This window comes from Passer domesticus, chromosome 11 (genome assembly GCF_036417665.1).
Source record: "Passer domesticus isolate bPasDom1 chromosome 11, bPasDom1.hap1, whole genome shotgun sequence".
In the NCBI taxonomy this organism is placed as follows: domain Eukaryota; kingdom Metazoa; phylum Chordata; class Aves; order Passeriformes; family Passeridae; genus Passer; species Passer domesticus.
Genome location: NC_087484.1, coordinates 8,589,169 through 8,615,393, shown reverse-complemented (window position 1 = coordinate 8,615,393; position 26,225 = coordinate 8,589,169). Strand labels below are relative to the sequence as shown.

Below are 26,225 nucleotides of genomic sequence, written 5' to 3'. Positions count from 1 at the left end.
CCACCAGGCACAGGGCCACATGCAAGAGGGGCAGGATCCCAAATGGGACTCAGCGGAGACTTAGAGACAGACTCCAGAAGTGAAAGAGACTTTATCAGCAGTGTACCCTGCATTAAATTCTTCCCACGCTTGGGCCAAGAATCACTAAGCTCTCATGAAAATCAGCAAGCAGTGTGACAGACCTTTCCTCGTCGTACTCCTTGCCAAAGAGGATGTTGTCCCGCAGAGTGGCGTTGAGGATCCAGGCCTGCTGGGCCACGTACGCGAAGCTCCCGCTCACTGCGATGCTGCCCTCCAGCAGGGTCATCTGCAGGACACACCACCTGTGAGATCATGCTACCCCGTGCTTGCTACCCCGTGTTCTACAGAGCACAAACAAGTGAAATGGAGATGGGAAAGAAGAGCAGAAATACTCAAAACGGGATTTCTCACCTGTCCTAAAATTGCTGAGATAAGTGAAGTTTTTCCGCTCCCCACACTGCCACAAATTCCAACAAGTTTTCCCTATGCAGAAAGGAAAAAAATTATGGTACTCATTTCATAAGTTCATCATCCCTTTCAGAATTCAGGCTACCTTTAGTATCTCTGAGAGGACAGGTGGATATAAATGACATCTCTAAAGTGACATAACAGACAAGAAAAGCAAGAGTCAGCATCTTAACGCTCAAATTGTACACAGTGAACACAAGCCCACAGTGAAATAAAACTGAAATCAACTCTACAAGTGAAAATAAAGGTGTTTGAAGATCAGCTTCCTTCTTACTAGGGTTACAGGCCCAGAGGATCAATAAACCAAAAGCACCAAGGCCTGCCTGAACAGAATGCACCAAGATGCTTTTGAGAGTGATAAGGAAAGAGGAAAAGTCTGAAAGAAAAGAGAACTTAGCAAATATGGCTCCAGTCAAACTCCTCGCCAATTAGACCCAATTTGCTAGAGAACATGTACCAAGAAAATACTATAATTTAGTCACTTTGAAGAATTTCTCTGCAATAGAATAAGTGGGTTAATACCCACATTAAACAATTAATTTATCAAGACTACTTTTATTCCTTTTGTAAAAAATGTAAAGTGAACAAAAAAGATATATAGACACTTATGGAACACATTACTGGCCTTCTCTTGATAGCAGAGAAAGACAAACCAGCTTTTTTTTTCTACTTCTGAGACAAAACCAGCCTTTACATTTCCAAGTAACTGTACTCCTATTTGAGGCAATTTTTTAAACTATATGCATTTTCCCCCAGAGTTTAAAATATAGGTATTTTTACTGTTTAAAATAGTTTAAACTATCCCTCTATTTTTATAACTACATAAGACAATTTAACCATGAATACCTTCATAAATATATGGATGCCATTATTACAGCATCCAACTGCCAGACTGCAAAGCTTTTGTGTGTGTAGATAATGTCATGTATTAAGTTCAATGCTTTTTCTTTAACATCTTACATGCTCTTACCCACCTTGGAGCAATAGCTCCAAAAGCTTCTACAGTTCTTGAAAAACTGCATCCACCTGTACAAAAATTCTCAAGGAAGAAAATTGCACATTCTCCAATGAAAAGCACTATTATGCTCCACTGGAACACCTAATCACCTAAAGTGCTCACCCAGAACACAGATGAAACTGCAAAATTATCAAACCACTGCAGGAACACACTGTTCACCAGCAGCCCACTGGTACCTGGTGCCCTGCAGATTCTCTAAGCTCAGTGGCTCACACTCTGTCCTAGGAGCTGCAAACCCCTCAGCTGGATGTGGAAGCTACACAGCCTGCCCTTGTTTCACAGGCTGTTTGCAAAGATGTAGCTGCTAAAATGGCCCAGCTGTTTACAGCAAGATCAGACACTGCATCCTGGATACTGCAGTTGCCATGGATATTACAGGAGTGCACAAAAGCAATATGCTCCATTTCATGCAAAATGAAACAGCAGACAGCTCTGTTCCAGGGGACAGCTATAATGAGGCCTTTGAAAAGCTCAGCTTTCCTCCTTTCATTTCTTCTTACCTTTTCTATCTCCAAGTCAATGTTGTACAGAGTCCTCTGAAGCCGAAGGCTAACCAGGTGGATGATTTTGTGCTCCTCTTCGGGGCTGTGATGGTCATCACTGTCCACTAGAAGATGGCCCTTCTGCTCTGCCAGCACAGCTTGCTGTCCCTCATTCTGTAGCTTCATTTTCTCTTTCTTGCTCTTGGTGGCTTTCTTGTCTTTTTTCACTTTGGGGGTCAGCTTTGGTGAGCTCTGGACGCTGGCGTGGGAGAAGTCCCAAGCCAAGGTAGCATTTTTCACCTCTATCGCGGTGTGAGGATTGGCTGGTTTTTTCTTTATCATATGAACCTCTTCCATTAGAAATAAACTCTGATAGGAGTTGTGAGAGAGGTGTAAAGATGAGACACCTGATCAAGACTGGGAGACAAGCCTACGGCACACTCACGCAGCAAAACACATCAGGCTATATAGTAGGAGGAAGCTGAAGAGCAAAAGGTAGCTCATTAGTGTAAACTAACTCCAGGTCTGCTAAGTGGCTGGGGCATTCCTGGATGTGGTGGAAGCACTTGGATACACTTGACTTTCACAGAACTGCAATACTCTGGATGTGATGTGACAGGCCTTCTTCCTTTGACACTGTTTGCAACTGCAGCTCTGTATGTTCCAGATGAAAAACACACAAGCAGAACACACAGGCTGGAGAGGAGAGGTCACTTGGGACAAAGTGACTGACTTGTCCTGCACACCAAATCATTACGGAAGGAGACAAAATGGCTTTTAACTTGAGCCTTTATCCATCAATTTTTCTGCTGGGAAAAAGTCATCTTGCACAGTGTAACTGATCTACCTGAGACTGCTTGGCAAGAAGTCAGTTAAGTGTATCACGTTTTCCACCACATCCATCAGTATTTACAATCAACAGATTAGGAAGACATTTTTCACACAGTTTAATTACAAGATAAAATGCTTGCCACTTAAACAATTTGTTTTGAACCAAGTAGTTTTTTGTGACTAAAACTTCTCAATTCCCAGCTTTATTTATTCTTGCAATTGCTGTGTCTGAATCACACATTCATAAGAAAGCTCACACTCATTTACAGAGCCAAAACGTCAATTAAATTTTTACTGTGATGTCAGAGTATCCTCACCTTATGTTACATTTCCTACACAATTTATAGACAAACTGGGAGAAATTCAATTTCTTTTCCTTCTCTTCCCTCCCACAAAATTCCCTTTAGTGCACTTAGATTTAAGCGAGGCTGATTTTAGGCTGACTCAGAAGACGAAGCAAAATTGCTCAAAAGCAATGGAATCTCAAAAAAATCACTCTGCAGATCCTGGTTTTCTCACACAGAAAATTCACTTGTTTCATGAATGCATTACAGAAAATCCATGTATCTGTCAATGCTTGTGAAAGTTTCTATTTGGAAAGCGCTATTTTCCATTCTGGAAATTTCCACAATGTGTAATGCACTGTTATCTTCAAGAGACAAGACAAAGTAAAGGTCTCCCCTCTGAGTTCATAAAGTACACAGTGTATTCATCCTCCAATCTCCATGATGGAAGATAAGACTGTTCATTATCAGGGTTTTACATTTTCTGCCACAGATCTCTTTTGCCAGATCACAACTCCATTTTACTGATATAGAGGAATTTCAGTCACTTAATCTGGTCTGGAAATATAAAACCTCAGGGTTCTATGACAGATAAAACATAAAAGCAGTTTTTTGTTAACTGCTTACCTAACACCTGATATTTTCAAAAAGCTTTATTAGCAAAGCATAAAATTCCACAGTACACATCTTGCAGTCTTTTCATATAGATGTTCTTAAAATGGAATTAAAAGTTAATATACAGTGAACCATTGAGTCCTTCACTCTTATCTCTTCCTGTGGCCAACTTCAAAATCATAAAATCTTTGAATCAGACTATTTTGCTTCTTACACTGGTATTATTTTATTCTTAAACTGCTAATATTCCTTCACTACATTTGTATTTCTTGAAGAATCAAATAATCTAAATGCTAAGTGTAAAGAAATAAAACTTCTCTGCCATTAAAATCATATTACCTTCCAAGTGCTCCCTTTGCATCTACTGAACACATACAACACTCCACACTTACAGAGAAAACTGAGGCCAGAGGGCTGCTTACCTTAAATCTGTCAACAGAAACAGATGCCTCAGACAGAGACTTCACTGAGAACGGAGTTACTTTGAGAGCAAAAGTCATTGAGTTAAAGACAGTGACCACTGTGAATGCCTAAAAATGAGACAAGGAAAATAATGACACCTGGATGCAATATCCTAACAGCTCCAGCCTTCTAAAAGCTGAAATGGCACAGCAGCAGTCAAAACCATAGAGAAGGCCCAGTCCAAGAACAACCATTTAAATATTCAACATATTCTCAAACAGCAGATCTACCCAACTCCTTCTATAGTGCTTTTAACAGACCATGACAGACTTGTTCTGTTTGTAGGTCAAATTCTGCATTAACCTACTAGTGAAGGCAAATTGAAATCCTATTTTTAGACATTTGTGCTGCTTGCATCCAAGCACACTGCAAAACAAAAACATTCAGTAATCCCCAGTGCCCCATCCAAACAGGAGGATTTATTTACATTCAGCCCAAAACCTGCTCTGAGGAAGGTCAGGACAACAGAGCACTCAGAACCTTTTGTACAAGACTCCACCTGCTGCTGCCACAGCCATCAGGTATTCACTTCTGTGAGTGAGGATAGAGCCTGGCCACATGGGCACAGCCACACAAGAAATGGCTCAGCAGAAAAGCCACAGAAGCAAAAGCATAAAGAATATTTCCAACAGCTTACCTGAGCTGCTGTAAGGTCGTAGCCAAGGATCATATGGACAGAAAAGGTCACCACACTGGCAATGACAACAACAATGGGAGCCACTCCCACAGTGATGCTCTGGAAGTAGCCTGCACGCTCCAAGATTTTGCGTTCTTCCTCACGGATTTCTAGAAATACAAAGAGGGGCACCACGTTTGAACTGTGATTCAGGGGGTACATACACAAAACAGACAGTACCATAGCACTACAAGCACTGAGTAAGAGGCCTAACTCTACACTTTAGTGTTTATTACATTATAAATATTCTCATAAAGAAAGTAATTATAGAGGAGGACATTGTAACGGTCTAATCTCCACACAAATATAGGGATTTTGTAAATTATAAAAGAGGAACAAAATTGAAAAATTTAAGATTAGTATCATGCCACAAACATTATTACACAAGAAGGTGAAAGTTTAGAAGCAGGTCTGTTTGTCCAACCCACTGTGCATAGCAGAGGAGCCTGAAGGATGAGTGTTCTTACACTGCTCGTACAGCAGCACCTACAGCACAAAGTCAGGATGCACCAGGCTACAAAGCAGTGGGGCATCTGCAGCAAAGGAGACATTTACAGACTGTGGGAACTCACTTTGAACATTCTGAGAAAACGGTTTGACCCAGGCATACATTTTAATGAATTTAATGTAATTAAGAACTTCGTTCATCTTTTGCACACGTTCATCTGTTGTTGCTACACATTTTCTTCTGAAATAAGCTGTGAGGCGCGACACAAACATCTGAAACAAAAGACAACACCAGGAAACATTAATGGCAACTCAGAAAAAGCAAGTACCTTCAATTCCTAATTATCAGAGAAAATTATCTTTTAATCTGAAAAGGAGATTCAGGGATAAGGCCAGGCAACTGCTGCTCTAACATAAAACTCAGGCTGGAAACACCATTCATTTCCTCCTGCCCCATCTGCACCAACACCAGGCTTGTGAGAGCAAATTTCAACACAAATTTGAGACAATAAAGGTGTGCACTTTTACCAATATTGAATAGTACCAGTTCAGTTAAAGTTTCTGAAGCACAAAGATAACCTAAAAACACATGAAGCTGACCCCAACTTGAGCCAGCCTTTTAACCTGATTCTGTAAGGCAAATCAGGACTTTGCCCAGTCAGTGCAATGCCATAAACTGGCTGAATCTAGCACATTTCAACACCTTTTATTCAGAACTACACATTTGTCTGACCTAAGAAAAACGAAGCAAGTCTTAATTCTTTCCAACTCACCATTGCTGGGTAGAAGAGGATGAAGACAGCAGATCCCAAGAAGCCTGTTGGACCCAGAATAATCACATTATAAACCATTCCCAAGATGGCCACAATAGGGCCCCCAGCCAACAAACTGCCAACTGCTGCAGCTTCAAACATCCTCTGACCATCATTGGAACAAACATTTATGAGCTGAAAAACAGAACAGATAATTTAGATTTAAGGCACAGCTCATTCCCAAAGGAATGTATTACACATCCCTTTTCACACTGCCATTTCCAAAACAAGGCTGCAGCTCACCTCTCCAAGAGACTTCTCCTTGATGTTCTTCAGCTTAAGGATTTTCTTGAAGGCCATTGTGAGGACAGCCCCGCGCAGTCTGACCCCCGTGCGATAGTTCAGCGCCCACGTCAGTGCCAGCGACCACGAGCGCACCACCTCCGTCATAAAGATGCCAAAAACTAAAAACAAGCTGTACTGCAGGTTGGACTCACTCTGCTGGGTATACTCCAAGAGGTGTTTCACAACGAATGCCTACAGGAAGAAATGCAAGCTTGCATGAACACCCCATCATCCCAGAAGACCACACAACAACTTTATGTTAAGTTAGAAATAAGTAGGCTACTTTGCTTTTAAAAGAGCCATTTGAAATAGAAAGCATCTTCTTTCCAGAAGTAAAAGGTGTCAATACAAGAAGTACTGTAACACAAGCCCTGCTGAGAGCCAAGCACTGAGTCAAATTTAGTAAGTAAAGAGAGTTTAATTTGGAGCCATATTCCTCGCAGCACGCTCCTAATCTTCCGTGTCTTCTAACTTAACATAAATGTGTCAGTTAGCTGAAAGCAATGCATTATCATATAGAAGAGTTTTAAAATATAGTCACTACTTATACATCTGCACACTTTAAGAAACATTCCTTTACGTGACATTAAGACCTTTTTTATTTTATCTTTGGTTTGCTTCAAACGTGCTTATTTGATAAAAAGGAACAATGTACCTACAGTTGTAGAGGGGAAGAGTGAGAAGGACATTTGCAAAACATTCCTGGAAATAAACATCAGCAGTTTAATAGTAAAGAAAAAAACAAGCAGAAAGCACAAGGTAAGCAATACCACAAATCATTGGGGATAGGGAGAAAAAAAAAAAAGACAAAAAAATTAACCATTCAATCCCTCCCCATACCCTCTTCCCCCAAGAACATAAACACTTTACCTCAGGAATCACATTTCAAACACCACCTGCAGAAAGAGGACAGCCCCCAGAACCATCAATTCCCAACTCCAGCTCTTTGTGGTCCAATGGCACAATACAACATTATACAACTCACAACCACCAGCATTAAATATTATTAACTGCGAAACAATAGGCTTTTATTTGAAATGAAGAGTCATCTTAAATGGTAACATCTCAAAAACACTATACAACAGGTAGACCATTGTATAAAACATACAGTCTGCACATACAGGATAATTATAAAGGGCTAATATCTAACAGTCAGTCTTAGCTTCTAACAATTTAGATTTAAATCTATTCACAAAATTATAAAGATGAAAAACCAGAATGGTATTTGTTCACGGAGTCCAAAAGAAGTCAAGCTTGAAGGCACCAACAGAGGAGGCTTCTGAGGCTGCTCAAATTCTGAAATCTGATTTCAAAAGTATCCTACAATAATGCTTCACAGACAGCAAGAGACTTCCTAGAGAGCTTTTCAACAAATGATGTTTAAAGATACTGGTGCTTTCTAGTACATAGTAGAGAATTACCTTTGCCCACAAGAAAAATCAACAAAAAAAATTGAGACCAAAGAAAATATTTGAGAAGCCTTTCACATCACAGTCCGTTGAAGTCCTCTTGGCTAAATCATATTTTGCAAGTAGGAGTTCTGTATAGTTTGAAGAGAGAAAAAACCAAAACCCCACAACTCCAGCAAAGGTTTTGATAGCTACAGCCCAGCACCAAATAACAAAAAAAAAAAAAAATCGAGATCAAATTCATCTGTTCAGAGGAAAATAATTCTGCACATCAGAACCAAGGAAACATGCTGTAAATAATTTTGCTCTTTTTCACAGGTGTGAATTAAAGCCAGATGTCCATCAGATTCTAGAATGGCCACTGAGAAAATTTACATACCGATCACTGAACAAATGTGAGGAGCTCACATTCACAGATCTATTGCGTTCCAACTTTCTCGTGATTTGATTTAATTTTACATTGACTGTTTGGATCACAATTGCATACAGTTGGTCTGCAGTTACTGTGGAGATTACTGACTTCTTTTTCCAGTATTCAATCCAACATATGCAACTGAGTCACTGAGCACTTGGGGTGAAAATCCCCCTTTTTCCTCACGAGCTGTAACTCAGCATGGTCGCAGACTGCAAGCATTTTCTCACACACCACAGCATTGCTGAAAGTCTCCAACAGAGGATGTATAAAGATAGCAGATGTTTCCTGGGGTCTCATTCCTCCCAAAACTTTAGTGCAATTTTGCAGCACTATTTTATAGATTCAGCATCTCCCATGTTGAAATAGAGACCAGCTTACATTATAACCCAATTTATTTTTGTTCCGGAAGAAAGAAAAGAGGAAACAGCAGATTAAAGAATTTTGAAAAGGGAGGGGAAAAAAGTCACAGAAAATTAACATTTACATCTGAACAAGTACTATTCAAATTCATATTAGTTTAATGAAAAGAATCCAGCATAAAGTTATTTACAAAACAAAAACATTACAGCATATACACTAAGCTAAGGGGGAAAAAGAGCTCCTGTGGCTATTACCGTAGAGGTTGGTACAAGCTGCTCGGCTGTCTTAAGCATTCCCATGGAATAAACATAACCTTACCTTTGCTCTTGGCGGTGGCTCTGGCCAGCAGGAAAGCCTCATCCTGACGCAGAAAACAGCCATCCTGAAAATGCTGAAGAACAGCTTCTGTCACTGGTCCCACTGCAGTGCCGGCGTCCCTGCTGCAGCCAGCGCGCCACAGCACGGGGCAGGCTGCAGCTGGAGCCAAGGGGGAAACTGGAAAACTTACCTCCCACAGCTTACCACTCCCCCCTCCAGTAACTGACCAAACTGTCAAGCTGTGCTCCACTAAAATAGCAAGTTTCCCCATCTCCCAAATGAGAATAGCTCTGAACAGTAGCAAACAGGTACACTGTTCAGACCTGGAGTTAAACCAATTAGGTTTAGTAATGAAGAAACCTCTTTGCTCCTCCACCAGAACTTGAAAGTTTTGGTAGCTGATCAAACAGTAGCAAGTATTTATTGGAGATAAATAATATATCACCTTTACATTCTGATGGTTATTACAAGGCAGTCTGACACATGCAGCTGACTCACCAGGTTATAGGTTTAGATTCTGTGCCAGATGCAAAATGTATCAAAATAAAAAAAGAGGAAGACCCTTGAAGGATCTGATACCAAAAAAAAAAAAAACAACCACAGCAAAAGAGTCCACACAGGAAGTCTGGAACAACTCCTTTCCAGTTATAACCATCACAATGCTCATTAGCAAAGCCACAGCCATTCGCTGGCCTTTCAAGATCATAGACATTCAATTAAAATTTCTGAAGTTTAATATAGTGTTTAACTCCACTTTTATAATTTTCCTCCAATACATGAGGTCAAGTCAAGTGCTTTTCCTGATCTCTGTTCTCACCTTCAGGTGACTGAAAGGGTGTAACAACACAAGAAAGCACTGATACTTCTGGGGAGACAGCATAGGCATATCCCTGAGGCATGCCATTTTTAAAAACAGGGAGGAGGGATGGTAACGACTTATTCTCATGCCAAATTGTAGAACCAAAAATGAATTGGGCCTTATTCAGAAAAATGAATAAGGCTGTCTGTAAATGGGCAACTGTCTATAGAAAATTTTAAGTTACCCATATCAAGCATCAATTGCAGCAGTAGCCCCCAACATAATCAAGCTGGTTTGTTTTCTCCTTTCCCCTCTGGCTCTCTCTCAGCAGTTTGGCTGAGACAAATTGAGACCATTACACTACAGAAATTAGGGGTAACCCTGCTGCAAGTTACTTGCTAAAGATAAAAGCAGCTCCTCAAGCCCTGTAGTGAAACAATGACAGAAGCTCTTCTTGGGAAAAGCTAGTGCTGTTAAAACCTTAATCATAATTTATTGTTAATTACCAAAGTATATTCATGTATTTTATAAAAAAGACAATTATAAAATATTACAAAGAAAACAATACCACAGAAACATTCATTGTTATTCATATTACATGAAACAAGTCAAACTTTAAGAAGACTTAAAAAACAGAACATCATTTTTTTGATAAGACATTTAAAATCAGGAAAACATTTTAAAAAGACATTTCACCTAACAGTGCACCCAAGTGTACTTACCCAAGAAATGAACCTCCAGCTTACCAGCACACTGAAACGTGTACTACTAGCAGTAATACTGCTCCTACTCCTCAAGGGAAATGTGTAGAGAATAAATTTAGTCAAAATTTCAACTTTAAATCTGCACAGCACGTGCAACAAACAGGTGACAAAAAATGGTGTGAATGTCAAGTCCCATGTTGTTATCTTCAACACGACCCTTAGCAACAAGCAGCAGCCGTTCCTAGAGGCAACAACATTTTCTAACACTTCCACCTGAAACCTGTCTGGCCATTCTCTGTAGGATCAGTAAAGACTATGCCCACAGACTTCTTGAGACCTGCTCACATTAGTTTTTAGGCAGTGCTCTCACAGAATTGTTTTGGTCCACTTCTCGAAGACTTATTAATGTCAATAATTTAAGATCAGTGTTTTATCAGGCTGAATTTTATTCCAAGATAAATTACAGAATTTCAAAGAGAAAAACAATTAGAAGACCTGCACATAAGAATCTTATGAAAAAACCAAGTTACACAGTTAAGGTTATGCAGTTAGGGGAGAACTTTAAACTACAATCAAAACCAAAGAGAAAAACCAAAAAGTCCATTTCCTCCAGGATACCTAAACTCCCTCTCCCTTCCCCCAAGAACTTGCCTGGGTATTCAGCAACTGATCCATCAGCTGTAGGAATCCTATCCTGGATTATTGAATTGCTCTTGAATTCTACCCCAAAATTTCTAGCTAGTCAAAACATTTAAGTGATTCTGCAATGAAACCTTGAGATTTTACAGTTGGCCATGAGATGGAGCCCTCTGGGGTTGTTAAAAAAAGGATGGATATTACTTACTGGTCCACTGAAACCCGCGAGCTGCGTGATCATCAGACACACTATGGAAAGGATGAGCCTGGTGCGGCAGAAAATCCACACAACCCTCCGGAGAGAAGCATCATCAGGCCCATTTTCTTTTAGTTCTTCCTGCCACAGTCTTTCCAGCCTAATAAAAACAGAAGACTTAGGACATTTACTCATGTCATAAATTTTTCACCATGAGAGAAGGTACAGTCTCATATGTACTTCTTTGTTAAAATTCTAAGTGCTTCCTAGCTCAGAACAACAAAAAATAATATTAAGAGAAATAAATACATTCTGTGAGGTAAAGAGAAAGATCTATGTAGTGTTACTTCCATAGGACAGAGGGATGAAAAACATAATGCTTTTTCTTTGCCTGGAGTCTCTTTGGCAATCTTAACATACTGACAGTCTTTCTCTGCTGAACTGACTGAAGACTGCAGAGTCAAAACCTGAAGAAATTCTCATTAACTATAGAAGGTAAGCCTGATCAGAAGATCTGATCCACATTCAAATCACCTTGCTACTGACAGTATTATTTCTCATTTTAGCTCAGGAATTTTTCACTGTAGCCTTGAAAAAAAAAATTGTTTTCATAAAAAGCCAGATTAAAGTCATGCAAAATCAGAAGAATTGTAAGACACTCCTAAAGATGTAATCCCCCTAATTTCACTAAAATCAGCAAGGCTACAGAAACTGTGCTGAATGAGAAGGTTGTCTCTGAAAAATGAAAGGGAATTCCACCATTCTGAGAAAGGCAAAACAAATTGTCAGTGCTGCTCTTCTAGGGCAACACTATACCATTGCCTGTGTGTAATGACATGTAATAATTGGAAACAAGAAAATAATAACAAACTACGTGTCTTTACCTTCTGCAGTTGACATCTGAAGACTCGTGCCTTGATAAAGACCATACATCATCCATAAACAATTCCCCTTTCTTGTATGCTCTGTGGGCCAAAGGAGTGAGCCAGGAGAAGGTCATGGAGGAAAAAAGCCCAGCATTGTCAACCGGGTGCTGGTGTCTAAAAGAATTAAAAAAAAAAAAGAAAAGAAAAATCACAAACAAATGAAAGAGGAAACAGGAAATGTAAATCTTCAAGAAAAACAAAGCCTCCTCTCATTGAAAGCACTCAGAGTACTAAATGGTCCATGCCAGCCACACTTGCTAAACAAATTCTGATGTTTCCAGTACCAGTCAGCAGACCTACATCTGCAATTCTGCTTTGTCACTGGTTTGAAAAGCAAATGCTGTATCAGTTCTGTGGTAGCCTAAAGACGTACTTGGAAGTGGTCCGTATGGGTTTCAGTGCATTCAGACCATGGTGGTATTTGCCCTTGTGATGCTCTTCATCCAGCATTCTCAGCTGGGAATGCACAGAGATGTCCAGTGGCAGGCCCTCTGCCCGAGCTGCTGCTTCCAAGGCATCCTGGCATTCAATCTGCTTTTACAAGAAAGACAACAGATTCAGACTTCAAAACTACATTTGAAGTCCATGACTCCCATCTCCAGCAATTTTGCATCTCTTTCTTCTGCAAATTATTGTGCAACAATCACAGTCATTTCTATGTCTTAGACCACAGGCTTCATCCTGGCAGCAAAGCCATGGAAGGCACAGGTTCTAGATCTGTGTTAGACTGCAGCATTTGTAAATTAGTACCAGTATTGCACCTGTGCATTCAAAGGATAAACTGAGAGATCAGACTAATCCTGCCACAGGAAATACAATACAGAAAAATTACAACATCAAGTACCTATGATATCAGTACAGGAAGTCAATGACTGGCTTATGCAGTGAAATTAAGACATTTTCTTGATGAATTTACAAATTCAGATATTCTTATCCACAGAAAATACAAGGTGTTTTCAGAATGCTACTAAAGTCCCTTCTTCAAAAACACTTTAGATTAGATTTTTAAAACCTGCACCAAGCAGTATTGTACTTACTTTTATCATGTTTCCTGTTTTTTCTCTTTTTCCCTAATCTAAATGGAACAAAGATGACAATTTTCTCTGCTCCCAGGCACAATTTCTCAATGGCTCAGCGACTTTGGTAACAGCCACTTACTCAAAAGGCAAATCTTATCTCAGGGAGGGTTTCCACAGCCCCAGTGAAAGGCAGACTTAAATGCTAATCCAAGAGTGATCCAGCAGTGATACAGGAGAGTCAAAATGTTGCAGAGTTTAAACAAATCTTTTGATGAGCAGTCAGATGTGGCAAAACTACAGAGGAGATGAGCATGTTATCTGTGCTGGCAGAGGGCCCTTGACTGGTTCTGCTAACTTGATGTGCCATTTGTTGCAGAACCGTGTTACCTGCTTGTATTCTAGTTTATTGCAACTGAGCTGAGCTACTTTGTAGAAAAAAAAATTCTGAGGCAAAAATCCTCCTGAAGGTCTTACACAGATACTATGATTCTATCTTTATTAGTTGACTTATCAGAGCCAAGTTAGCTTATTTCCTTGAAAAGAAACAACTGTGATGCTTTGTAGCCTCCAACAAACACTAAATGCAAGCACTTGGCTCCTGATTTCCAAGTCGTGTTGCTGTTTTTGGAAATGTCACCATTTATCATGGTCTTTGTTACTATGTTAACAGGTAATAGTGTAGCACACTAAGATACTGTTTCCACCCATGAGAAGGATGAGAACAGGAAACTGAAAATATCATCAATCTGTCCCTTATTTACTTAACTAAAATAGTTCAAAAGTGCCTAAGCATGTTGTCAGCAATCCACGGTTCTATCTCAAAAAACTTATTTGCTAAGCTATCACCTAAAGCTATGGTAACAAAAGATAGCCAAATAACCTGAAAACAAAAGAACATTAAAACCTTATGACACATAGAGTGACTCAAAAATACACAGTACTTGAAATCTGAATTAAAAGACTTCTCACTCAATTTATATTAAATTACTGACTCACTAAGGCAACACTGCCTTACTAAACCCTCTGCAAATCAGCATGAATAAGGGACCTGCCATAAACATCCCAAAGGAGCCAGTAGCAGGGAAGAGTTCTGCACCACCTCTTTTCTGGATACAGCAGAGGAATTTTTAACTGGTTTGTTGTGTTACCCTCACAAGAGGCCCAGGGCAGATCTGCCCAAACATCTTATTGCTGATAACACACTTGTTTCTAAGTGATGCCATAAGCCAGTTATATAAACATTGCTTTTCAGAGCACACAAAAAAGTGCCTAAGTAAAAAAAACTTCCAAAACAGAAAACTCTATGTTGATGAGCACAAAAATATATTTTCACCGACTTAGAAACAAGAATAGCTTTTTAATAAGTAAGCACAATTGCAAGGGGTTTAGGCAGTCCAAAGATAATATTAATAAACAATCACTGTGAAAAATAATTAAACTCTCCAGAGCTGCTCAAGAGCTCTCTCAGCAAATGTGGGAAAGCTGCATTGATAAAGATGAGGGCACTGCCTTTGAAAGGCCTTTATAATGTCTTGCCATAGAGACACATACAAGCACAGACCCCTCATTGAGAGCACTGCTCATCTCCATCTTGATGAGATTGTCAAAATCCCACATGTAAGACTACCAAGAAACAAATGCATCACACCACTGTGCAATTAAGATTTAAGAACAACTCCACAGTTCTGTGTAGTTCTCTGAAGATTAGAACATCTTCAAAGCACAGTTTATCAGGAAGAAGTGAGGCTCCTAAGTTGTTCTACAATGCACTTCAAGAACAAAAGACTGAAGTAGAAAAACCAAAACAACCCCAACACTTAATTTAGGTTTTTGATTAGGTTTTCTGATTGCCTGCATGTGTGCACAGTTTTCTTGGAAACCAATGCCTTGAGTCATTACCAATGTGCTACAACAGGCTCCAGCTCTGCTCTTGAAATAAATGTCAAATAAGCAAAAAGTAAGTTAAAATACACTTTTTCTAATTCATCAACTTATTAATATGCCAAAACAAGCAATGAAATGTGATACAACATGGTACTGATAACTCCAAAGAAATGCTCACAGAAACAAAAGTAGTCTAAATCAGATATTGCTAACTGGAAGATTCATTCAGACATTTATTGAGAAAAAGCAGATGATTACTCAGCAGCAACAAAAGGTCAAAAAACAATGAAGAATTGTTACAAAATACAAAGGATAAAGCAGAAATCATTACCATGACACTTAAACTCTAGGGTTTGCATCCTTTTTGAACACCAGACTCTTTAGTTCAAAAAAGGTATTAAACTTACTTTCTTTGATCAATAATAACAATGGGGCTTGGGATAGCATAAACTTAAGATTTTTCAGCTGGATAGATAAAAGGAATAAAGGTACAGTTATTTGAGAGGTCCATAAAGCCTGTTGAAAGAGAGTGTGACCACCAACTGTTCTTACAACAGAAGAACAAGGCACACTTAAATTTAGAAGTCTCTATCACAGGATACTGTAAGGTTCAAATTAATAAATGGATTAAACACTGGAGAAATAAACTCATATAGGATAAGCATACCATGGCTTACTAAACACATGACAGAGAGCAAGAACAATCATTGATCCAGCACCTTATTAATAGCTGGTAAATGCCAAATAAATTTTCTGCAGCCATTGGCATCTCCTAACAGAGCATAACAGTTCTGCACTCCACAGGCCATGAAGCTCTGACACACCTGAGTAGAGGCTGATACCATTCAATAAATGACTATAAGAATTAAGAGATTAAGAAAACAATTAAACTTTAAATATTGGGCCAAGTTCCCAAGAGCAGGGCGAGCACCAAGGAAGCATCACTGCACACATGATCTTTCTTCATGGGTGGGGCAGAGAAAGAGAAGCACAGTTGGTGCTGCCCCATCTGACATTCTGCAGCTTAGGAAAACAACAAAACCATACAAGCACCTGTTGGCATGAATTCCTTGTCAAAAAATTGGTCACAGCAATGGTAAGTACATAAGGTAATGAGAGAGTCAGAAAGATTACATGGCTGGCTCAAGACATGACAGAAAGCCTGAGTAAGGTAAGGAAAATGAGTGGTTTAGGGGCAAGGGGAAACTATTTGCTCATTAAATTAGAGACAGACACACCAAATCTACAATCCAAGGTCATGAAAACACAGGAAATTTAGGAGCCAAGCTACAAAGCTGTCCTATACACATCATGTCAGAAGTTCCATAGGAAGCAAGAATGACATGGGGAAACTTAGAAAGGCAAGCAAACTCAAATGTGTGAACTTGCACACCTCTGAAAATGTGCTAAGCAGGCAATATGGGCATCTGAGGATGGAGAACAGGAAAAAGGAAGTAGCTGTTATGTAGGTGGGAAGCAGAAAACCACCCAGGTAGATTCTAGCCTTTCACACAGTCCTATAACAATCTCCTATTTAAGAGAAGGTAGCAATTATTGGTTTGACAATTGTAACATCACACAACTGCAAAGCCAGACAAGACCAGAGGCAAAGCAAAACAGATTTTTCCATCCCTTACTCATCTTGCAGAGGAAGAATCTGATGTGTGCCTACAACCCAAACCCCACCAAACAGCTTTGTCCCTTCCCCCTAAGGCAGAGCATCTTCCAGGGCTCAGATCACAGCAGGGAAGAAGCTGCATCTCTTCTGGTCCTTCCAGCAGCTGACAGGAAACTAGACCAGACCTATAACTACTTTTTTACTAATCCTTGCAGCTGACATAGAATACTAAAGCTACTGTGATTGACTTATTATTACGAAGTTAAAATTGGTTGAGTTAAGTTGTAAAGGTCACTGAGTTGGCAACACTGCAGAACAGAACTCCTACCTCTTGCATTTAGCAGCCAGAGCCCAGCAGGCTTCCTCATGCTTTTAAAGTTCCCAGCAAGGAGAGGCAAATGGGAAACCTAGAGACTAGAACAGCAGAGCTCAGAACTAGGTGGGCATGTGATGAGAAATAATTCTATCATCACCAGTGCTGCTCAGTGCTTAAAGCATTTGCCATATTACAACTCCAGGATGAAGAGCAATTTAAAAATATTTAAGACTTCATTAAAAGATTGGTGTTACAAAACAAGATTAGTGATTAGCTTGCATGGGCTGGGGAAGGGAAGAAAAGAACCAACTGTTCCATTTAGCTTAAGCACAACTAAAATAAAACAAGAGTCTAGGAAAAGATGCTCTGAAATTGTAATTACATTCTTCTTCCCAGAAATTCCTCTGGCTCCAAGAATACTCCCACTAGAAAGGAGTAAAGGGTATATACACTGTTTCTGCAAGTAGCACAGGCAACCCATAAAGCATTGTCCAAACTGCAAGTCATCAAACTCCAGAGCATCTGAAAATCAAATACATTTGCAGCTCCAAGCATTGTCAAGTCTGCAGCTGCTTGGTGAAGCAGCAAATGCCCCATGAACATTATAGTCTACCAAGACAATTCTCTTCTCCTTTCACTGGATTTGGTGCAGTACACAATCCATAAAAATATTAATAAGGGGATTTGCAGCATTAGGCTCCCAGCCTTCTCTGTAGCTAGGATACTTTATGATACCCTGCCTGATTAAAACATGAGCCTATTTAAGACTAGTTTGGTGCATCATCCACCCATACCAGCTGTCTCCCTGATGCTGGGGCAACAATGAGCAGGCACTGGGCGAGATCAGAGACAGTGGGTGTCAGGAAGGAGGCACTGATCCTATAGGCACCTGCACAGATTGATTGCAAAGTACAGACAGCACAGCTGCATTCACACAGCACCAAGGTGAGATCATCACACAGTGTCAGATACCAGGAAAATGGCTACAATTTCTGTAACTGCTGAAAAGAACAAAATCAAGCAGTCAGAGACTCCATTTTCTTCAGCCTCCTGAGAGGGGGGGTACAAATAAAACCTCACATCTCTGCTGCCTTCCCAGCTTCTGCTACCTGGAAGAATGGCTCTTCACAACACCAAACACAGCCAAATGCAGGAATAAGTACAGCTGTGCCATATTTCTCTTAAAAGATACAAATTACCTGCTCAGAAACATGCTCTGAATTACCACAACAGCTCAGAGATGGAAAAGCTTGAAGTCCAGCTATCCACTTTAACAGAGCTACATGTGACTTGATCACACCAGATCCCTTGTTACTTTTCTTGGCCAGGATTAGCAGAAGTTGTATTAACACTGGAGTCATGGTTTCAAAGCTGGCCTGAGTTTATGCATCCTCAGATTAAAGCAGAAGTTTCCCAATAGTAATTGGTACTGATATAAAGGCTCTGTAGACAAACAAGGTCAGGCTATGTATGTCTGGTAAGCCTGGGTATTTTAGTCACATATATTGAGCACTTTCACTTGAGGCACAGGAAGTCCTTGGTGAGGACAGGTATACCAGCTTCTTACAGGAATATTTCTTATTTTACCTTGCCCTTGAATTCTGGCCAGCATCAGCTTTGAGGTGAGATGTTCTCAACTCTTTCCTAGCAAATCTATTTATTCCTGCAATCCAAGAAATACAGAGTTTGGCATGAAGTGTTTGTTTTGGGATTTTGCAACTGTAGCTGCTACAAATGCAGCTGATAAGCAGCTGTGCATGTGCTTAGGCTTGTGGTATCCATGAATTCCTGTCTTTTCTTTTGCATTAAAACCAGTATTCACGATCTTGTAAGCAAAGGTGCTAGGATTCATTCAAAACTAGGCTGTACATTGATCATCCAGCACTGGAGCTACATAGCTCATGCACAATGACAGCAGACTCCTTTGGAATTATTAATAACCAGCTTTAGAATTGGCACCCTACATGTCTCTGCCTATAAAGATAGGAAACCAACTCTTCATTAAGCAGATCAACCTAGCACAGCACAGGCTGAGAATTTGGCTCCAGCCTTGCTCGGGTAAGCTCTGCTCTCCTGAACCACCCCAACACCCTGCCATGTGCTGGGGGTGTTCTTCAGTAACAAACTTCATGCAGGCCATGCCTAAGCCAGGACACAACAGAAGCTACACAGGTGAATTTTGTACACCACTTTGAGTACCCAGGGAGGCTTTGAACTTAAACCCCTATAGAGTGGGCATGACCAATGAGTGACAGCAGAAGCCTTGACACCACAGCATGCATCAAGCCTAATACAACTATCTTGTATTGAACTCGCCTTCCTGCACCAACACATGCTTCCAAAAGCAAACACTAAACTAGGAAACTCAAACGAAACATCTCAGGGCTCTAAACATGTTGACTTTGAAATTCATTAACCTTCATCCTCAAAAACAACTGAAACACAGATTTTGTTTGTGGAACAGCTTGCTTGCCGTCTGTGGTTCAGAGCACAAATGACTATTCCTTATCACTAGGATACAAATTTTCAAAATCACACACACATCTCAGTGTCCCAAGACATCAGAACCCCATATATGTGAGTTTTAAGTTGCTTCAAGCTAAGTTCATCAATAGTTTGGGATAGATGCAGTGAATATTTCTGGAAACGCTTGTAGCTGTACACTGAGTTTAGGGCAGAATGTCTGCAGCACTAATACAGAACACCACCATGGAAAAGACACTGCAAGATTTCCTTCACTGATAGCTAATCTACTCCTTGCACACTTCTGGTCACGAGCAGGCTGATTTAAAAATCTGCTCTGAACAAAGGAACAGCAACCGACAGTAGTCAGACAATACCAGCATGTGGTCTGAGCTGAGGTTCTATGATGTGGCTGAGACTTCAAAAGAAGATGGCTGTGCACTGAGGTAGGCAGCCAAGTTCCAATGGAAGCTGTGAAATATCCAGAATATTGATGTTCCTCTAGAACATGTCTCTGCCCAGTCACAGACCCCACCTTTTTGTTCCTCCTGTTAAGTGGAAGGCTTCTCTGATACCATAAACCCCCCTCCAAGTGTCAGATAAACTTTTGAAACATGACTGGCTGTGGATATGCCCCTCTCTCAGATGGTGATATGTGCACTTAGGCATGGAGGACAAGGTAGAGATGCCCTTCTGCAGTGTGGTTAGAGGGTCATCCTAAAGCATACACCAAACAATTCTAGGATCTTCTGTCAAGTGATCCTTGACAGAATCACTTGATTCTGTGATTACTGTGTCAGTGACTGCCTTACTAGCAGAAGTTCAATGATAAAACAACTTAACAAAACCAATATATTCAGTGCTTTGGGGATATAATGGAATTAATGCATCTTTAGAAAGCACCACAAACGTTTGCTTCTGCACTTAGTCTGTGTTCAGAGTTCTCAAAGATAATAGAACTGCTGCTACTGCAAAAAAAAAGATTTTAAAATTTTGCTTTTATTTGACTTGAAAAAGTAAAAAAGTGTTTACTTGGTTATGAAAATATGCAATCTGGAAAAACAGACACATCCAGCAGCTTCAGCTACAAATAACAGTTTATAGCTAAGCTCTCTAGGACAGCTCTAAGCATGGAGTGCACAGGCAGAAGTACCCAGGCTACACTCACACCCCTATTTTTAACCTGTTGTTCAGTTGACTCAGACACTCAGATGCTTCAGAGAGGTTGAGGCAGAATTGATCTATTTAAATACTCAGTGATAAATCACTTCAAAGCTATCAGTGCTTGAAGGATTTACATCAATTCCAGCAAGTTCTGATCACATTCCCTGCTGTCTTGGGCAAAAGATGTCAGAAACAAACCTGAAAAACAAGAGATCAAGGTAAGGACAGGAATGTTAGTAGGGCTTCTGATAGCTAAAGTTAGCAACACATTTTCTGCATGTTTGAAGTGATCTCTACAGTTCCCCTGGCTGGTGCCTTGAAATGCAGCAATCTTCACTTGAGATTCACCACAGATGCAGTCATTATCCTTCAGCAGCAAGAACTTAATCCTGAACAGTACATTCCAGCCAGAACCAGCTACAGCTTGGAGTACAATTTGTAAATAAGTGCTGTAGCATCATTAACTTGGGAAGTCAAATTCCAAGAATTGAGTTCTCATAAGCTCCGTACATTGTAGAAGCAGCCTGTTTTCATATCCTCCTCTATAGTAACTGTAATGGGGTAGGAAAGTTAAATTAATTGCCTGCTATTCTATCAAATAAACACAAAATCTATGTTTGAGACAAGCCTATTCCAAAAGCATTTAAAATCTTAAAAAAATAAATTATTTCACTCCCTCAGCTGTCATTTCATAGCATATTTCATGGACAGTGGGGTCTGCCCTCCCCAGGATACACTGCTTCCATGAATAAAACTACATACAATTATCTCAGCTGCAAGTTGAAGGGCACAGGCACATTCTGAGAACACAAAGTCCTAAAGGTGTAAGTACAAATCAACATTTCAAAACATCCCTTAATTATTACTCACTGGTCATGTAACAGCTTTTAGAGATGAAGACCACTCACTGTAGTGCTGGGCAGCAAGTGCACCTACAAGTTCTCCAGCAGAGGCATGTCCCCACATACAATAAGCCCAATTAGTATGGCACTATGCAAGGGGAACATGTAGTTAAGACTGCTTTGTAAGCTACATTAAGGTCTCCAAAGACTTAAAAATCAATTGTTATCAGAACACACTGCAGACACTTATTCATGAGGTGAATACATGTATTCACAAGCTGAATAATTTTTTTCTTGAATTTCAGTCCCAAAGTGCCTATTTCAAAGGTCCATATTTCTATAGCAACATTCCCATTAAGTACCAGGAAATGCTGGATTAGACCTACTTATATTGCAGAATTATTTCAATTATGATTCCAGGAAGCCTATTTGAAAAGCTCCTGTCTTTCAGAGATGTGATCTCTCAAGCTGTGACCAAACAGCATTTAAGCTTCCAAGGAAAGAATTGCAAGTTCTTTTTCACTATTGTCATGAACACACTTGTGGTAGTTTGAAACAGCATCCTTTCAGCAGGAAATAAACACAAGAATGGAGGTTTCAGGACAGAAAATGGAAAGCTGAATATAACCTTTATGCAATGCAAAGAAGAGACACACAAAAAAGCTCTGGGACCTTGGCTCAATAGCAAAACAGGTCTTTCACCTATAAAGATCATGGTCAGAAAACCAACTAGGCTTGTCTGCTTTAAGTTAAGTAGGATGCAGAAAATGCAGCAATATAGGCAACAAAAAACCCCAATTAGTCATATTATTGATCAGCCAAATGTACTCGTAGCCCTGCCAGAAGCACTCATCACACTGGCCATGAACCAGTGGCCCTTGACTACTGTCCCCAGAGCACAGAGCATTCTACCTCACCCTGTGAGGGTGCACCATGTGAGCAAGAAGGCTACCTCACGCAGTGAAATTCTGCTGCAAAACAGCCTTAAACTTCCATTCCACAAAGATTTGAAGTTAGTGGTGAAATAACAGCCCACATCTGCTTGCAGCTTATTCCTGGCAATACACATAATGCTTACAAGCTTAGTCATTTTATGGTCAGCCTAATTCAAATCCTGAGCCAGATTTACTACAAGAAATTTGAGAGTCACAGCATCTCTGCTGATGGTACATTGGACTCTGTTGTCCAAGTGACAGAGCTCCACTACAGCTTATCCCTCTATGTGAACTGCTGTGGTCCTACCCTTCCTCATCACATCAGCCCTCCTTTGTGTTCTGTAACCAGCTGTGCCAAGTCTATTCAGGCATCTCACCCAATCCAGGTTCCATAAAAGATACAGTAGCAAAGAACAGAATTCCTCCTCTTCCCTTGAAACACCATCTTCTTCACAGCTTCTACCATTTTCTTACAGGCAGAGGGAAAGTGCTTAACCAAACAGACAAAGCTCAGCCTTATGAAAGGGAAGTCTTTGCTCTTCCCTAAGCCAAGCATGCTGCTGAAAGCAGAGCTTGTTTCAACTAGAAAGGGAAAAACTTGGTACACAAACATGAATGTCTAACTTAGATAAGGTGTTATGAATACTGCTCCTTTTACTTAACCTTAGTATTCTGCAAGCAAGCAGGATTTAATCTCACTGACATGTAGCAACAAATTCAGAGCTGTTTGTGTCTGTGGACTATATACACCCGAGCTGCAAGGCTGGCAAAACAAACATGGTACCAATGTCTGAGCTAGAAATTAACACAACTTTGGCACACTGAACAAGATAACTACCAAGTAAAGTGGGCATCCTATCAGAACCAGAAGATTCCATTAGCAAAACAAGTTAAGTTCCTCCTTCTACTCAAAGAGAACAAACAAGATAAAAGTTCAACACATGAACTTGGGTAAGTTAGAGCTTGGGTAAGTAAGCCCTTCTCTTACATCAGTAATCACAAGTTTACAGAACCCATCTTTTGCAATCAATTATCTGTGTGTACTACCCTGTAGTCATAGGCAGCACATCAAATGGTAGGGGTAGAAGGGTAAAAAAAACCAGCAACAGAGCTAAGCTGACCTAAAGCTGTCTCACAGTTAGAGATTTTCATGCCAGGCTGTACAGACATGCAGGATTTGACTTACTTTCAGTCTCCACAAAAGAAAAAAAAAAGGAATAAAAAAAATTCAAGTACCCACAAATATGCTGGTTTCATGATTTCACTTAATTAAAAATTTACAGGTAAGATAAGGAATGTTTCCTTCAAAAGTTAAATCCTGATTAGGTGATGCAGACCAAAAGATAACATGCAATGATTACTGCTGAACTCCACTGCCAGTGGTCAGGAAACAGAGCTGCCCACCAATGGCATCACTGTTGTCACCACGATTTGACAGAGCAGATTTGCTACTGGACAGGGCAGGGTCGGTGGCAAGCCCGTGACACCAGCATCGTAAAAGCCGCTAAAAATCCGCACCGCGACTCCGGAGCGCTCGCGGCTCTGCACCGGTGCCTGCTCCAATGCAATCAGACACCACCTTGCTGAACACTCCAATGCAATCAGACACCACCTTGCTGAGCAGCGCTGTGCTGAGTCATAGAGCCTGTGGGGACAGCCGAGCTGCAGGGCCTGCCAGCCAGCCCGCACGCAGCTGCTGCAGAGCTGAGCTCTCCAGTCCCAAACGCAGCAGTGCAGCACTGGGAAACCCTCAAACCCACTGAAACCAGGGAAGAGGAAATACAGAGTATCTCAGCATCTACTACAACATAGCAGAGATTAATCCTTTTTAGAGGCTTTCACAATTCCTCCATACAAATGCAGCAAGTTCCCCTATTTCCAAGCCTCTCACAGGCAATCTGTATGGAATGACCAGCAGCACTTATGCAAGGAATTAATCATTGTGAAAATCAGACAGAAGCACTATTAACTTTATTTGCTTGTCTTCAGATACACAGTGTGTATCTGTGTGTATACACATATAGATCAGTCCTTGGAGGATTTCAGAAAAGGTCAAGAACAGGATATGCAAGAAAATATTAGCTGCTCTGAATGCTAGCACTGGAATATCTTTAACCTTCTTCAGCTAGCAGAGGTTATTAGTTTCTGACCATATCTTTCATCAGCGTGGGTGTTTATTTCTCTGAGCCTTTTTTCCTTATAGCACTTGGTAATATTTTCCCAGTGAAAACAAGCTCTAAAAATTAGAAGCTCTGAACAATGACAGGCTAGCTCTAAGCCAGTGGTTATTTCAAGACCCAGCTCTCAAAATAAACTAGAATTATGACGGTACCTCATCATGTTAAATACACAGATGTTCAAGAAAGTGTTCAATAATAATTACTTTCATCTGAGAGGAAAAGTAAAAAGCCATGTTACTAGAGGAAGCTAGACATCTGTTTTAGAAAATTAATCCTTGAAACAACCATGGCATGATTAAGAGTTTTTTCAGCTGTCAGCACTGAATGGTGCGTGATTTGTGCCGAGTGCTTCACTGCTCTTGCTTGGTTGCAATGATTCTCTAAAACACAAAGGTTTAAAAAATTTCCTTGATTCACATCAATAGCTGAATACTAGAAAAGAGTTTTGTTCAAATGTTACTGAAAAGCCACATTTAAAATTGAAAAATGCTTAATAGGTGCTAAGACCTGTTACCAAAATAGCTACAGCACCCCTTGGAATGACCTCTTCCACACAATAGGCAATACTCATTATTGACCTTCAATGCAGCAAATCTATATACAGCTGGCACAGCAAAAAGGCTGCTGCATGCAATTTAATAAGCATAAAGACTGCAAAATAAACAATGAAAAAGAAACTGACCTTAAGTTTAGAATGCGGAAAATTAGACTCTTCCTGCTCTTCATGCACCGAGTCAGCTCTCTCCCTCACACTCCTATACCCAGGACTGGGTATAATGTACTCTTTTCCTATGTCGATGTCTTTCATCTTCTGTAAACGCCAGGGTTTACACGTGGATTTTCACCTCAAGTAGCTGAAAAATAATTAAATCCCCCTTCATTATGTGCCGTGCCCAATATACCAGTTACTTTTAGTCACCTATTTTTTGAGTTAATTTTCAAAATCAAAACCGATAAGCAATTGTAAATGAGCTATATTACAACAGAGCTGTAATAACATGGCTTTCGAAGTCCATGCAAGACTAACTTCTCATGAACTAGTTTAAACATACCCTGAGGTAACCAAATAGTACAATGATCCTCAATGCACTAGAGTGCTGTCATAGTTCCTCCCTTAGATCTCGGAAATACAATTATGCAATCTGACAGATTAAAGTTACAGCGACAGCATTTAGCTGAAACCCTGAGAAACTTTACTGGGAAGACCAAATCCCCAAAATCTTTTGTAAAGAGTTTGAAATTGCATATATCCAATAAGTTATTGGTACAAAGTTTTACAAAACCAGTCTCTCTGGAAAGATCAGTTGATAAAATGAATCAGTAGAAACACTGGAGAAAACTACATCCCTTCTCTATAGCATTGCTCACTTACTCCATAGGCTTGAGCTATTATTGAGTACAGACATGCACAGGAATGAGTCACACCTTCAGTGCTGCAGGTTTCCACCCAGTCTATCAAACTGCACTGAAAGGTCAGCAGGAGAACCAGAGCCTGGAAGACAAAAATCACTCCCCTCTGCAGGACTCTGTTTTATAACTCAGTTTTATCGCATGCCGCCCCGCGCCTGCAGCTGAGGCTCTGGGAGACGCCTGGCTGCGCTACGCCGGTCAGGCTGCACCAGCGGCTCCGCCGGGGCTGC

The 26,225-nt window shown here is 40.3% G+C and overlaps 1 protein-coding gene across 10 annotated transcripts in view; it reads right to left on the bottom strand.

Annotated features, from left to right (window-relative positions):
* The window catches only part of ABCC5 (ATP binding cassette subfamily C member 5), a 43,461-nt gene that overhangs the window by 16,691 nt on the left and 545 nt on the right, over nt 1-26,225 (bottom strand). For 2 of the 10 annotated variants that reach the window (XR_010346156.1, XM_064385482.1), the window contains exons 2-13: nt 25,268-25,439; nt 12,538-12,698; nt 12,123-12,278; nt 11,251-11,398; nt 6,360-6,593; nt 6,078-6,251; nt 5,430-5,577; nt 4,819-4,967; nt 4,142-4,249; nt 2,008-2,358; nt 433-504; nt 183-307 (exon numbers count right to left, since the gene is read on the bottom strand). Coding sequence is in view for 9 of the 10 variants with exons in the window: in XM_064385482.1 (XP_064241552.1) it covers nt 183-307; nt 433-504; nt 2,008-2,358; nt 4,142-4,249; nt 4,819-4,967; nt 5,430-5,577; nt 6,078-6,251; nt 6,360-6,593; nt 11,251-11,398; nt 12,123-12,278; nt 12,538-12,698; nt 25,268-25,393 (1,952 nt within the window). In the remaining variant the exon portion in view is untranslated. Of the gene's footprint in view, nt 1-182; nt 308-432; nt 505-2,007; nt 2,471-4,141; nt 4,250-4,818; nt 4,968-5,429; nt 5,578-6,077; nt 6,252-6,359; nt 6,594-7,056; nt 8,599-8,903; nt 11,159-11,250; nt 11,399-12,122; nt 12,279-12,537; nt 12,699-25,267; nt 25,440-26,010; nt 26,078-26,225 lie in introns of those variants that run through there. The other 8 variants (XM_064385483.1, XM_064385484.1, XM_064385485.1 and 5 more) reach the window with 8 other exon arrangements.